This window comes from Lemur catta, chromosome 22, assembly GCF_020740605.2.
Source record: "Lemur catta isolate mLemCat1 chromosome 22, mLemCat1.pri, whole genome shotgun sequence".
Lineage (NCBI taxonomy): Eukaryota > Metazoa > Chordata > Mammalia > Primates > Lemuridae > Lemur > Lemur catta.
The window spans coordinates 31,295,362-31,310,666 of NC_059149.1; the positions used below are offsets into that span (position 1 = coordinate 31,295,362).

Below are 15,305 nucleotides of genomic sequence, written 5' to 3' on the forward strand. Positions count from 1 at the left end.
GGGGCGCGTGCGCAGTGGGCTCGACCCTGCTGCGCCTGCTGGGGTTGGGACGTAGAGGAGCTGGGCGGCCACGGCGCTGGAGGGCGGGTCATGGCGGGGCGTGTCGTGAAAGAGCTGGCCGGCTCGCGCGGGACGGGGTGTGGAGCGGGCGCTGAAAAGTGGGCGGGGCGTGTAACGGGGCGTGGCACGTGGAAGAGGCGGGGCGTGGGGCGGGGCGCGGGGAAGAGGCGGGACACGGAGAAATGAGAGGGGCGGGGCACAAAGAAGGGGGCCGGCCGGAGTGTGGGATGGGGCGGGGCGCAGAGCAGTGGGGCGGGGCGCTGAGGAGGGGGCGGGGCGTGGGACGGGGCGTGGGGCAGGGATGGGGCGCGGGGAAGCGGGCGGGGCGCAGAGAACAGGGCAGGCCGGGGCGTGGGATGGGGGCGGGGCGTGAAGTGGGGAGGGGCGTGGTACGGGGCGCGGGGGAAGAGGCGGGGCGCGGGGAAGCAGGAGGGGCCGGGCGTGGGGCGCGGTGGGGCGCAGAGAACGGAGCAGGGCGGGGCGTGGGACGGGGCGGGGCGCTGAGAAGTGGGGCGGGGCATGGGGCGGGGCATGGGGCGGGGCGCGGAGAAGGGGCAGAGGCGAGGCCTGCGGCGGACGCGGGGAAGAGGCGGGACACGGAGAAACGGGAGGGGCGGGACACAGAGAAGGGGGCCGCCTGCGCACTGGCCCCGGGAGGGAGAGCGGGTTCCGGGCACGGTGGCCCCATCACCCGCTCCCCGCCGCGCCTGCGCACTGGCCAGGCGTGCCCGAGCGCGGGCTCCCGAGGGGCGCGTGGAGCCGCCGCCCCCGCCCCACGCAGCCGCCAGCCGCGCGCCCCCGGCCGGCTGCGCTGTCCCACGTGCTGGTTTGGGGGACTCAGAAACATTGTTCTCTTCTTGGGGGTGGACTGGCTGGAAAATGATTTAAAACAGGGACTTTCCGGGAGTTTGCAAACACCAAACTTCCCTCATCTCCAACAGGAGGACGCGGAGGCGGACCCTGGCCTTTCCGAAGGAGCGTTCCGGGAGCCACGGGGTCGGGAGTGAGCAAATGCCGTTGCAAAGCGTTATCTTTGAGTGAAAAGTAATTTCACTGACAGCGTGAAAGTCCCCTTGCTTTGGCAGAAGGATGACACAGAAAAGTCCTGGCATTCGCTTCGATACCGGGAAAGTAGATTCATATTTGGGCTTTTCTGTAGGATCAAAGGCTCTAAGACTTTGCCCTCCAGCCCTACTATTGAAAAAACGAACTATTGCTCTCCTCATACATCACCTAGGTTACATTTCCTCGTGGGATCCTAGCTCTTAAAGCATGTCCCTTTTAGTTGTCTCGTTACAAAATTACTGTCACACCAGCACAGTACACAAGCACAGACGGTCAGGTTGTCAACTGCACCACACGCTAAACAGAAAGACGTATTGGAGGAAAACACTGCCACTTCAGTGGCAGGTGACTCTGTCCACTGAGTGACTTTGGACCCAAAGTGTGGAGGAGGAATAACAACTGTCCCCATTAGAGTTTAACATTACCTGCTACCGGCTCTGGATGTTTGCTGAAAGACGTTTCTCTGTGTTTGTCTTTGGAATAAAGACTTCACCTATCACTTGGTCAAGGAACCTAGGAATCATTTTAACCTAGAACACTGACTAAATCTCTAAGCTTTCACCAGAAGCCACTGCGTGCTCAGCACTGTGCTGCATTAACTCATTTAATCCTCACAAAACTCTATGAAGCAGCTATTATTTCTCCGATTTTGCAGATGAAGGTACTAAGACTCAGTGAGGTTGAATAATATGCCCATCCTACAAAGAGTACAAGATGAAACTAGAATTCGAAGCCAGCTGTATTCATTTCCCAGGGCTGCTGTGACGAATTACCACACTGTTGGTGGCTTAAAACAACAGAAATTTATGCCTTCGCAGCTTTGGAGGCCAGAAGTCCAAAACCAAGGGCTTACCGGTGCTGGTTCCGTCCGGAGGGGCTGAGGGAGAACCTGTCCCACACCTCTCTCCAGATTCTGGGGGCAGCTGGTCCTATGAGGCTGCGGTTCCTGCCCCTCCAATCTCTGCCTGCCTCTTCACATCACCTTCTCCCCTTGCCTTTCAGCCTCCCACTGCCTCCCTCTTATGGAGACACTGGTGATCACATTTAGGGCCCACCCAGGTAATCCAGGATAATCTCCTCGCCTCAAGATCCTTAATCTAATCACTCCCGCAAGACCCTTTTCCCACACAAGGTAACATTCCCAGGTTACAGGGATTAGGACTGGGCATCTTTGGAGGCAGCATTCAGCCCACTCCCCCTGGCTCATCCCAGAGCTTTTCCACTCCACCACTTCTGTGTCCAGTTACAGTTCACTTAAAGCACCAGTGTCCTTTGGTGAGAAATGGTAGGAACATTAATCTTCCCAAAACTAATTGCTTTGGTAGAAAAATGGTTTGAAAATAATATAACCAGTTATAACCATTCTAAAATGGGAGTGGAGTGAGGCTAACTCACATCTACTTTAGTGGAAAACTCGCGAGAATCCCAAATTGGAGGAGACAGTGAAGTCAACGAGATTCAAGAGGCAAGTTCCACAGGGAAGCTCTGTTTGTTCTTGTCCCAAAGTCCTGTGCTGTGCAACTTCTCTGAGCAAAGGACACCTCTACTTTGTCTTCCCTCTATGGCGGGAACAGACTTAATAAACGCTTTTGCTTTTCTTTTTCTTTTTCTTTTTTTTTTTTTAAACAGAGTCTCACTCTGTTGCCCGGGCTAGAGTGAGTGCCGTGGCGTCAGCCTAGCTCACAGCAACCTCCAACTCCTGGGCTTACGCGATCCTACTGCCTCAGCCTCCCGAGTAACTGGGACTACAGGCATGCGCCACCATGCCCACCTAATGTTTTCTATATATATTTTTAGTTGGCCAGATAATTTCTTTCTATTTTTAGTAGAGACAGGATCTCGCTCTTGCTCAGGCTGGTCTCGAACTCCTGACCTTGAGCGATCCACCCGCCTCGGCCTCCCAGAGTGCTAGGATTACAGGCGTGAGCCACTGCACCCGGCCTTGTTTTTTTTTTTTAATAGAGACGGGGTCTCGCTCTTGCTCAGGCTGGTCTCGAACTCCTAACCTTGAGCAATCCTCCCGCCTCGGCCTCCCAGAGTGCTAGGATTACACACCCGGCCTAATAAACCTTTTGGGTGTGAAATTCCCTTGGGCACACCCAGATTACACAGATAGATCTATCAGGGCTTCCTTCTGTGGGACGTGCCCCTCTTACCTTGCTTGGATGTACAAGACATTTGAAAAGTTAAACCTCTCATAAAATGACAGAGAAAAAGAGATAAAGCCATTGTGAGAGGTTGTTTCAATATTTGTTTATTCATAAGTAATTTGAGTTCATTTTAGTTTGCTGTTATAAAAGGTAACCTCTTAATAAAACCTTGACCCAAATGACATCCACTTCAGATAAGAGTTTGGGTTGGGGAGAAAAATATTATTCCATTTAGGAAATATGATGCCCATGGCATGAGAGCATGTTGAAGGACAGCCACTCTCTCAGAGACAGAGGGCAGGAAGGACCCTCTTGCCGCAGTCTACAGGCTGCCAGGAACAACCCAAATTCACAAAATAGTGAGGTCTTTGGTAAAAGCCCAGCTTAGTTACTGAGACTTGTATAAGTGCAGAATCAAGAAGCATGATCACTTTTCTTAATTGCGTCTACGTGATTAACCTAAAGAGGTTTGCCTTGATTGGATTCATCTTGACTGACATCCCAGTTACTCAGGGTGGGTCCTTTGGATTATATGGTTGATGAGATTATACAATTGATGAGCTTTTCCACTGCATAAAAACAGAACTCACCATCCAAGTGGCACTTTCACAGAAGAGGGGAAGCTCTGAGATCCAGAGTGTGGTGACAGCGACCTCCATAAAGACTTGGCTCCGTTGGATTTTTCTATCTGCTTGGTTTCTGGTGAGTACTGGAGAGATTCCCACCAGAGTGGACAGACATCTTTTTCTTTTTTTTTTCCTTCCTTTCCTTTTTTTTTTTTTTTTTTTTTGAGACAAAGTCTCGCTTGTTGCTTGGGCTACAGTGCCGTGGCTCACGCCTGTAATCCTAGCACTCTGGGAGGCTGAGGTGGGAGGATCACTCAAGGTCAGGAGTTCGAGACCAGCCTGAGCAAGAGCGAGACCCCCATCTCTACTAAAAAAATAGAAAGAAATTAGCTGGACAAGTAAAATATACATATAGAAAAAAAATTAGCCGGGCATGGTGGTGCATGCCTGTAGTCCCAGCTACTCAGGAGGCTGAGGCAGAAGGATTGCTTAAGCCCAGGAGTTTGAAGTTGTTGTGAGCTATGCTGACGCCACGGCACACTCTAGCCTGGGCAACAGAGCAAGACTTTGTCTCAAAAAAAAAAAAAAAAAAAAAAGGTTGATTTGGCTATACAAGGTCTTCTCTGGTTCCAGACGAAGTGTAAACTTTTTTCTAAATCTGTAAAGAATGATGGTGAAATTTTGGTAGTGATTGCATTAATTCTGCAGATCACTTTAGGTAGAATGGACATTTAGGTAGAATGGAGGAGTCTACCAACCCATGAGCATAGTAAAGATTTCCATCTGTGCACATGATCTACAGCTTCTTTTCTCAGTGTTTCGTAGTTCTTCCTGTAAATATCTCTCACCTCCTTAGTTAAATATATTCCTAAATATTTAATTTTCTTTGGTGCTATTGTGGAATATGTTGTGTCTTTGATTTGACTTCCAGCTTGACTATTATTGGCATATATGAATGCCACTGGTTTGTGTGCATTAATTTTGTATCCTGAGACTTTACTGAATTCGTTTATCAATTCCAGGAGTCTCTTGGCTGAATCCTTGGGATTTTCTAGGTGTTAGCTAGCGTATCATCAGCAAAGAGTGAGAGTTTGACCTCTTCTGCCCCTATTCGGACGCCCTTAATTCCCTTCTGTTGTCTGATTGCTCTGGCAAGGACTTCCAGCACTATGGGCAACCTTGTCTGGTTCCAGTTCTAAGCGGGAATGCTTTCAATTTTTGATCTGAAATTGACATACATGACAAAAACCTAGTTGTGGTATATACTCTCGAGGTGACCACGTTTAGAAACAAGAGTATGGGAGTAAGGGCTACGATTACACTAGCATTAAAATCTTAGTGGACCCAATTTGGAGCCATGTAATTTTGTCAAGTTACTAAAGCCTTGTGAACCTATATTCACCATATCAAATCATATCAAATTTGTGTGCGTATCTTGAAGCAGAGGGTTGTATTTGATCAAACTTCTGGTCATTTACTTGTTATATTTTTATCTGGACCTTAAGTACAGGGGTGACTTAGGACTGCTGTTGAGAACTGTCAGGACAGTGCACTGACCACACACCTCAGCCTCAGGAAATGGGAAACTGCCTCAGGTGCACCACCTTAGATGGTGACATCCTCGGGTATGGCCTGTGGGCAGCAGAGAATCTGGAGCCCTCTCCGCCACGTCAGGAATACGCTGCAGTGCCAACCTACCTTCCAACACCTAGCCAGCCTCAATTAGCAATGCAGCTGATCGAGGAGGAACAGACTAGATTAGCTCAAAGAATAAGCCTTATACAGCATCTTTCTGAAGAATTTTATGACCCTGGAAGAGATGGGTCAGAAGAAGAGGGGCCAGAGTGTGGTATCTGTTTCCTGGAATTTGCTTGTGGGGATCCCATTCGCCGTCTGCCGTGCCAGCACTTCTACCACCTGGGCTGCATCGATGAGTGGCTGATGAAGTCCTTCACCTGCCCCTACTGCAGGGGCCCGGCGGGTGCAGAGGCAACTTCAGCCCTGAGACCAGCCGAGTGACTTCAAGAGAAACATCATTTTTGGTTTTGATCTTGTGTCATTGAGCCAAAGAGGCAGGGAGTAGGAGTTATGATCATGCACAAAAAACTTCCTAAAAATTTTTGTAGTTCCTAAAAACTACAGATGTTGGTACTTTAGAAACTTACTGTGAAAAGTAGAATGGTATTCTTACATACAGCCTTGACCCAACATTTATATACACAAGTGTATGTTGATCTTGTTTTTGCTGCTGTAGGTAAGAATTGTGTAAAGTGTTGCAGCAGCTGTATTTGTCTTAATTGTGTGTTGAAGATTAGGAGAAAAATTGGGGTATATTTCCTAATGGAATAACATTCTTCTCCCCAACTCAAACTCTTATCTGAAGTGGATGTCGTTTGGGTCAAGGTTTTATTAAGAGGTTACCTTTTATAACAGCAAACTAAAATAAACTCAAATTACTTAGGAATAAATAAATTTTGAAACAACCTCTCACAATGGCTTTATCTCTTTTTCTCTGTCATTTTATGAGAGGTTTAACTTTTCAAATGTCTTGTACATCCAAGCAAGGTAAGAGGGGCACGTCCCACAGAAGGAAGCCCTGATAGATCTATCTGTGTAATCTGCGTGTGCCCAAGGGAATGTCGCACCAAAAAGGTTTAACAACTCTGTTCCCTCTATGGAATGAACATAAGGCATGAGGGTTACACTGATCCTAATCAACTCTGCAACGCAGCCAGAGTGCATTTCAATTCCTGAATCAAAGACAGTGATATATTCTCACTATCTGGCAAAGAGAATAATCATCCTCTCTGGGTAAAACCTCAACTTCAGTCTCTTCCCTATATTAGATAATGTGTAACACACAATAAGAAGTCTTATCTACACAAAACACTGGGGAATGATATGGAGAAGTAAAAGACCCAAGACAAAACTCACGTTTTTAAACTGGGATTTCAAGAAAAGTAATTTATAATAAGACTCTGTATGTGTGGATGGAAGTGGCTTGGACACAAGAGACTCATTTCCAGCTGGTGATATGTAGATTCACGGTTGTTGTCACTGGGATATACGGGCAAGCTCAAATTGTCATGGTTTCTTTCTATGCTTCCAAGCAGTGCTTCATCACATAAATTAGTGTAAATATACAAGGTATTCTGGAAATATGATAATCCAAATGTATCCTGTCTTCTGTGTCCTCATTTGTTCTTATTGAAAAAAGTCCATGGCAACAAAAATCTATTATATGTAATGACACTCTGCCTGATTTTGGATTCTGAGACATATTCATGCTAATATAGTAACTCACTGACAATTATTCAAGACTGTCAATTTTTATTTAAATAGATTCATTTCTAATTTTAATTTTTTTACAATATTAAATTTTACAACATAGTGCCTATAGTCAATAGTACTGTATTACATACTTAAAAATTTGCTAAGGAGTGAGAAAACAATGATAATATAGGGCAGAAGGAAACTTCTAAAGGGGATGAATATATTTGTGGCATGGATAGTGGTGATGGCTTCATGGCTGTACATTTATCTCTAAACTCATTAAGTTGTACATGCTAAATTTGCACAGCCATGTGTGTCCATTACACTTCAGTAACCTGGTTTAAAAATAAGAGGCAAATTCATGTACCATGAGACTTAACTTATAAAGTTACTGTTTAATAATCCATGTTTGATTTCATCATTGCCATGTACATATATACCACTAATATTAAAGTTAGGACATATGATTTTGTGATCTACAAGTATTAGTTCCATTGACACAAATGTATGTGTTTAAAACTTAATAAAAAACCTAGAGTTTGACCAAAATATTAGATTATTTAGCAACAATACTTACTACTTGCATTTTTACCAGTAGTAATCAAATTTAATCTCATTTCTTATTACTTAGTTCTGTGTTCAATATTCCCAGGTCACTTCAGAATTGTATATTTTATCCTACATATTTTCAATAACAAGTCTGTCCAAAATTCTGAATTTTTTGCTCAAGTGTATGCTCAATGGCTTTTTAGAATTTTCTTCCCAGTCTGACTTTTCAGACAAGAAATCTGTCTGAAGCTATTTCCATTTTTCTGTAAAGATTGTTTTCTCCTCAGTGGAAAAACGTTGGCATTGATTAAGGAATGAGTAACTAACTGATGACTTTCCCTCACTCATGACATTTAGAGTGTTTTATATCACATGAATCCAGACCTATCCTACAAATGTTACTCTATTAATAAAAAAAGTTCTCATGATTTTTCATTGGGTAACTTCTCCACTAAGTATATCTGACTTGTTCAAGAGCCCTAATCCACCTAGGATAAAATATTTTCACTTATTTCCTGTTTTATTAGTTATACTATGCTGACTTCTTCTCCACACCAAAAGTGGTGATTAGTAAGATGATGATGCATAGAAATTACAGACATAGGGATTGTCTCCTGTGGATTTTACTCACTCGTTTAAAGGATAAATTATAAATTAAGGGATTTTCACATTGATAACATGCATAGAATCTCTTGTGTGACTTCTCCCTTTTGTTTAACAGTTATTACTGTGGATTAAGATTGTTCCATATTCAGTTATACTTTGATTCTCTCATATTGTATACGGGCAGTCTAGCATCTAAAGTTTGTGCCATATAGACAAAATACATATGGATTCTAGCCATTTTGAGTTAATTTAGGTTGAGTGTAGTAATGATAAATAAAAGTTTTTCTACACTGATTATAAACATAATGTTTCTTCAATGTGTTAGTCCTCTGGTGTATTTAGGGGTTGAAGCTATGACTGAAGAATCTTACACATTTATTACATTCTTTGTGTGAGTTCTCTCATGTTGTCTAAGGTTAAAACATTTACTAAAAGCTTTCCCACATATAGGACATACATATGGCTTCTCTCCAGTGTGAACCCTCTTATGAAGTCTAAAGTTATAACTCCTATTGAAGGCTTTACCACATATATTGCATTCATATGGTTTCTCTCCAGTGTGAGTTCTTTCGTGTCGTCTAAGGACAGAAGAGTGATTGAAGGCTTTTCCACATAAATGGCATTCATATGGTTTCTCTCCAGTGTGAGTTCTCTCATGTCGTCTAAGGTCAGAAGATTCAGTGAACGCTTTCCCACATACATGACATTCATAAGGCTTCTCTCCAGTGTGAGTTCTCTCATGTCGTTTAAGCACAGAAGACTCAGTGAAGGCTTTTCCACATAGATGACATCCATGCGGTTTCTCTCCATTGTGAGTTCTCTCATGTTGTCTAAGGTGAGAACAATGAGAGAAGGCTTTTCCACATAGATGACATTCATATGGCTTCTCCCCATTGTGAGTTCTCTCATGTTGTCTAAGGTAAGAACCTTTACTGAAGGCCTTCCCACATAGATGACATCCATAGGGTTTCTCTCCAAAGTGAGTTCTCTCATGTTTTCTAAGATCAGAGCAATGAGTGAAGGCTTTCCCACATAGATGACATCCATGTGCTTTCTCTCTAGTATGAATTATCTCATGTCGCCTAAGGTTAGAACTTTTACTAAAGGCTTTCCCACATAAATGACATCCATATGGTTTCTCTCCAGTGTGTGTTCTCTCATGTTTTCTAAGGTCAGAGCAATGAGTAAAGGCTTTCCCACACAGATGACATCCATGTGGTTTCTCTCCAGTGTGAATCATCTCATGTCGTCTAAGATTAGAACTTTTACTGAAGGTTTTACCACACACATCACATTCAAATGTTATCTCTCCAGTGTGAGTCTTACTGTGTTGTCTACGGGAAGAGCTCTGATTAAAGGTATAACCACATAGATGACTTTCATACGATTTACATCTAGTGTGAATTTCCTTATATTGATTAAAGGATAACCAGTCACTGAGGGATTTCCCAAATTTTTTGCTTACACAGTGTTTCTTTCCCATGTGGCTCATCATATTTTGAGTCAATGCTATATGATCAATGAAATCTTCTCTCAAATTATTACATTCAAAAGGATCCTCTTGAGTATGAAGTCTCTGCTTCTGAGAAGAAAATGAAAGAGAGAGGATTGTCCACATTCTTTCCTCCCTTCCTTGACTTCTCTACATGTTAGTAATCATTCAGTAGTAGACTCCAGTTACAATTGTTTTTGTATTAGTTACATAAATATGGTATATTTCCGAACTGCATGCATAGAGATTTTCTCTTTTGTAGCATCCCAGCTGAAGAGCCATCTGACAGATTTTTAATTTTATTACGTTTCAAAATATAGGCACATATCCATGTTTACATAATTTTCCTGTTTTAAGACCTCACGTTATGGTTTTACGTCAAGTTAATTTCTTCCCTAAATTCAAACGAGCCAAAACCTTCTGCTGGGTAAGCCCTTAATCTCAACTTTAAGTACAGTAAACTATACCAAATTCTAAACTTATTCCATTTCTAGGTTTCTATTTTTTTTTTTTTGAGACAGAGTCTTGCTTTGCTGCCCAGGCTAGAGTGAGTGCCGTGGCGTCAGCCTAGCTCACAGCAACCTCAAACTCCTGGGCTTAAGCGATCTTTCTGCCTCAGCCTCCTGAGTAGCTGGGACTACAGGCATGCGCCACCATGTGCGGCTAATTTTTTCTATATATATTTTTAGTTGTCCAGATAATTTCTTTCTATTTTTAGTGGAGACGGGGTCTCGCTCTTGCTCAGGCTGGTCTCGAACTCCTGGCCTTGAGCGATCCACCTGCCTCGGCCTCCCAGAGTGCTAGGATTGCAGGCGTGAGCCACCGCACCCGGCCTAGGTTTCTATTTTTAAGAACAGATTCACACCAACATAGCTTACCATTGTGCTGATGGTGGATGTGTCCTTCTGATAGATATATTGTATGGATGTCATTTCTTGTTTAAAGTCACCTTCTCTACCTGAAATAACTGAAAAAAACAATTGCCAGATTGGCATTTAGGGGACTGAATATGTTAAACAGCCCCCAAGCCCATTTGAGTATATGTCAAATACTGACACACAGACAGGGAAAGAAGGTTAAATAAAGGATATTCTAAAGAGTAAAATATAGGACATTGACAACTGACATTTTCAAGACATGAAAAAAATAAACTAAACATGTAAGTTGGGGAAAAAAGGAAAATTTTTAAAGAGGATCATGACAAGGGTCATTATGTGAAAGCTTAACTCCAATAAGTACGTAGACATCCCCTTTACTGAAGCCAAAGACAATGACAGAGAGACACTTGAATAGAAACTGATGCCTGCAAGGCATAATAACAACATCTCATGAATTTTTCCCTTATGCCTTTGCCTACATTTCAGAAAATATCACTAATTTAAGAAATCTTCAGTTGATAACTGTTAGCGCCTACTCACTCCCTGCCCATGCTCCTCTTCCTTTTACTGAAGCACTGCTTCTTGGAGCTCACCTGGATTCTGGCCTTGCAGAACATTTATTCCTTCTCTTGCAAGTTCCTCTCTTGGCTCCAAATGGGAAAGCACACCTGATGTGCAGAACTGTTTGCCTGTTTGTGGGGAAAAGACGCATGGATTTTGAGTTCTATGCTGATAACTGTGTATGGTGATCAAGCACAGGGCATAATACTGAGGAAGACTAAGGTAGCCATCGAAGGTCAGCCCAGGAAAAGTACCTTGAAAACACTGACAGTCCTTCATGAGCAAAGGGATAGCTCTTGAACTTGCTCCCAAAGACGCTGAAGACCTATAATTGCTAACGGCTATGACTAAGTTCAAAGACAGGTTGCAGGGTCTTCAGTATTTTCAATCAGTAGAAAATTACAAGTTTTCATAGTATTTGAATATTATATCCAAAAAGAATCCAGTAAACATAAGCTCTATCAGAACAATCTAGGTTCTGTGTGAAACAGTCTGTACAACAGAATGGTTATCTTTAAAAAATAAATACATTTATTTATCCATTCAAAGACAGTGAATTGCCACCACTGTTCTGAGTTTTGGGGATTGAACAGCAAGAAGAACATTAAATTGTAGTCAAAAAGATTAGATTCTAGTTGAGATGATAAATTAAAATAAGTGAAAAGTAAAGAAACAAATTGCTGGCAGGTAGTTGTGAGAGTTATGAAGGTATAAAGGCAGAGGTTGAAGTGATAGGTGGGAAAGCTATTCTAAATACTTGTGGAATGAATTAATCAATGGAAGAATGAATAACTGTAAACATACATACATCCTACATATTAAGAGACTCACCAATAGAGACCAGATGACTAATATTCTCTAGCATCACGTCTCTGTACAGCTTCCTCTGGGATATGTCCAGCAAGGTCCACTCTTCCTGTGTGAAGTCTACAACCACATCCTCGAAGGTCATGGATTCCTAAAACATTATGAACACTCTGCTCCAAAATGGGCTATCTCTGCCAATGTTCAGTGGAGCACGGTTGAAGTGACAGTACTAAGAAAGTGGGGGTGGTACGAATAGAAAGCGCAAATAGTATTTGGGTTCCAGTCACATTGTTCTCAATCTAACCTGTGAATCTGGCTTTCAGATATGTTCACACAGAAGATTTCATATAAAGAAATATCACATGAAGTGTGACATAATATAACCTGGAGATTCCCCAATAAACTTGTAATTATAACTTCCAGATACTAATCATAAAATTTGCACCTGGAAACTTATAACTAAAATTCTCGTCATCATCAGCTTCAACAAAATCTATAGACTCATCACAAGACAAGCAGTATCCACGATTTGTCACATTTTAATCATGACTACAGTTAGATACTGCCTTATGGGACCTCAATTTCCTCATCAGTGAAATAAAGACCTGCTATGAGTTCTGAAGGATCCAATGAGCTAATGTGTAAAGTGCTTCCCATGTGTCAAACATTTTCTAGATACAAGTCACGGGTATGTTATTCATTAAATGACTGAGAACGCTGAAGAATTCTGTAGACTGTACAACTTTTACACATAAGGTAGAATCAGCAGATGCAGCCTCTCATCTCTACACAACTCTGTTGTTCACAGATAAGGATAAATGGTTCAGCAGCACAAGCCAGGAGCTCTAAGACCTCTGGACTGAAGGACAGTCTCATCCTAATCCTTCCCATGGTCTCAGGACTCCTTTCTCAATTTCTTCTGCAACCAACAAACACCAGCTATCATCCTCTCTTTTGTTTCTTCATCTTGTCTCTATGTTCAGGGGGGAAAAAAATGCCTTTGTTGTTCTGCTCTCTCCACTTCAAAAATTTCCCCAGGTCCTTAAATTTACTCCATTTCCTATACTCCTTCACCTACATGCACAGCCAAAATGAAGGAAACAATACTCCCTATACATTGCTTCCAGTTATTAAATTTGAACAAAGGCTAATTTGGGGACAAAAGTAATAGCAAGAACTATAGTTTTCTTTTTTTAGAAGTTTTCCAAAAAGTGCAAATATATTCTATCCAACCTTTAAAGATTTTTAAAACAGGGAATATAAATGAATGATTCCTCACTGTCTTCTCTGGCCTATACCTATCTGCGTTCACTTCAATGGTATAGAACCCTCCTCCAGCACGTGACAACTGGATTGACCGAGCTCACCTGGGAAAACATCTGCCTCTCTGTGGCCTGTAACCTTCTGCTCTCATTCATCTTTATCACAGCACTCACCACACTCCTAGGCCCATTCCTGCCAATAACATGGTTAATGAGTGAATTCTTTCCCCAACAAGGCCTTAGGCTGGATGAGAGAAACAAAACCTCTCACATCTCTTCTGTAATATACAGCCTTAGTAGAGCCTGGAACACCTTAGTGTAATGTTGAAGGAGATTACTTCTTGCTGAGCCTTTGAGCCAGTATGACGATTCCAGAGACCTGAGGAATCTTCAGTGGAGCTCAGATCCTTGAATCGCTCTGAATGCACTTAGAACATCCACGCTAATAGGAGAAACCTGCCCATAGGCTGGCAACAGGGGTACAATTTCGGTAGAAAGACGGATTCCCCACTTACCCGTGACTGCATTGTATTAGCTCAGCCAACAAGTGTCTTCTCCTGGGTTTTCACTCACACACTCCAAGTACTCACGAGGAAAATCTGAAGAAGATGAAAGAAACCAATGACACTCTAGTTTTGTCCAGTCTCCAGACCTACCTGTCCCAAAACCCCAAACTGTCACTTAAAAGCAGCCCCAGTCCAACCAACAGGGACACGCAGTGTGCTCTAAGAGAAACAGGAGCAGCCTCTCCTCTTTCTTCCAGGGTCAGAAGACTATGATTATTGTTGCTAATAAAGAAGATATAAATACCTTGATTTTAGAAATAAGAATGTGAAAATCACTGAGTTTTATATGAGTCTTAATAAGCCCTTGGAATTGTGAAGTTTTAAATTCCCTCCATGATTCCAAATCACAAGGACCTGGATTAACTTGGACTTCAGTCTGTCCCCATGTCATCGGCTATAACAGAAGGTGTTCATGGTGCTCTTCTGCCACAGGCCGCACGTAAACTGTGGTCTCCACATCCAGGAAACACTGTAGAATTTGAGAATTATTCCTCCTTTGTGCACTTGCAGTCTTTCTCCAGTATCCATCCCAGCCCTCTGGAGCCTCACTCCATCCCTCCTCTTCCCTGCCCCTGGCCCTCTGGATACACTTTTTCTGAATCATTCTGTCTCCACCACATGGGGTTTCTAGCAATATCACTCCCTCAACTCTGACTTATAGATTTCTTCTGCAAGAATTTGTTTATCAATGAAGCAACTTCAGATTCCATTCTATGATGGGGTTAATCAATTTAGTGACCTATCTTACAAGAAATGCTAAAGGTAGTTCTTCAAGCTGAAATGAAAGGATACTAACTATAAATTAATTTTAGATCAGAAGATAATTATTTGACTTATGGGATTTGGGGACAGGCCATCTCAGTAGGTTAGATTATTGCAAACATGCAATCTCTCTGGATTTATAATTCAATACTAATGGTTAAAGAGAAACTTGCCTCATCATAGCACTCAGGGGTTATTTTTTTTGCAATTAGACCAGTGAGGAAAATAAACAAAAATTAAAAAAAAAAGACATTTATAATGATAAATTACAGGGATGACATCAAGAGATTGCAGAGTTACAATTAAGGGAACAAGGAAGGGAAGGGGAGGCTAACATGTGTTGGGGATCACCAAAGAGTTCCATGAAGAACATTTAAAGTGATGCTGATGGAAGTCTGCAGGGAGAAGTTACATATGTGGGTGGGGTAGAAATGAGGGATGATATATTGCTCACTGTGGAGGTAACAGCAATGATTGTGATTCTGAGAGGGCATGCAAAACTTTTTGGTCTATGCATTGCTATAACCTTCTGGTCTGAGAGATTTTAAGGACCAGATTTAGAGGATGGGGACCACTTATCCTTCCAACATGGAATAAATTATTTAATTGATCCACCTCATTATAAAACAAACTCTTAACTTGTTTGGTTGATAGCTAATAACATGGGGACAGACTAAAGTCAGAGTTAAGGAAATGGTATTGCTTGAA

General features: G+C 42.6%; 1 protein-coding gene across 7 annotated transcripts in view; it reads right to left on the reverse strand.

Annotated features, from left to right (window-relative positions):
* Window positions 1–7,184: 7,184 nt before the first annotated feature.
* The window catches only part of ZNF596 (zinc finger protein 596), a 28,342-nt gene continuing 20,221 nt past the window's right edge, over window positions 7,185–15,305 (reverse strand). For 4 of the 7 annotated variants that reach the window (XM_045535322.1, XM_045535321.1, XM_045535323.1 and 1 more), the window contains 5 exons: window positions 13,785–13,868; window positions 12,032–12,158; window positions 11,233–11,328; window positions 10,640–10,728; window positions 7,185–9,851 (listed from right to left, as the gene is read on the reverse strand). In XM_045535322.1, the coding sequence (XP_045391278.1) occupies window positions 8,637–9,851; window positions 10,640–10,728; window positions 11,233–11,328; window positions 12,032–12,158; window positions 13,785–13,796 (1,539 nt within the window). In that variant the 5' untranslated portion in view covers window positions 13,797–13,868 and the 3' untranslated portion in view covers window positions 7,185–8,636. Of the gene's footprint in view, window positions 9,852–10,639; window positions 10,729–11,179; window positions 11,590–12,031; window positions 12,159–13,784; window positions 13,869–14,189; window positions 14,677–15,305 lie in introns of those variants that run through there. The other 3 variants (XM_045535325.1, XM_045535320.1, XM_045535327.1) reach the window with 3 other exon arrangements.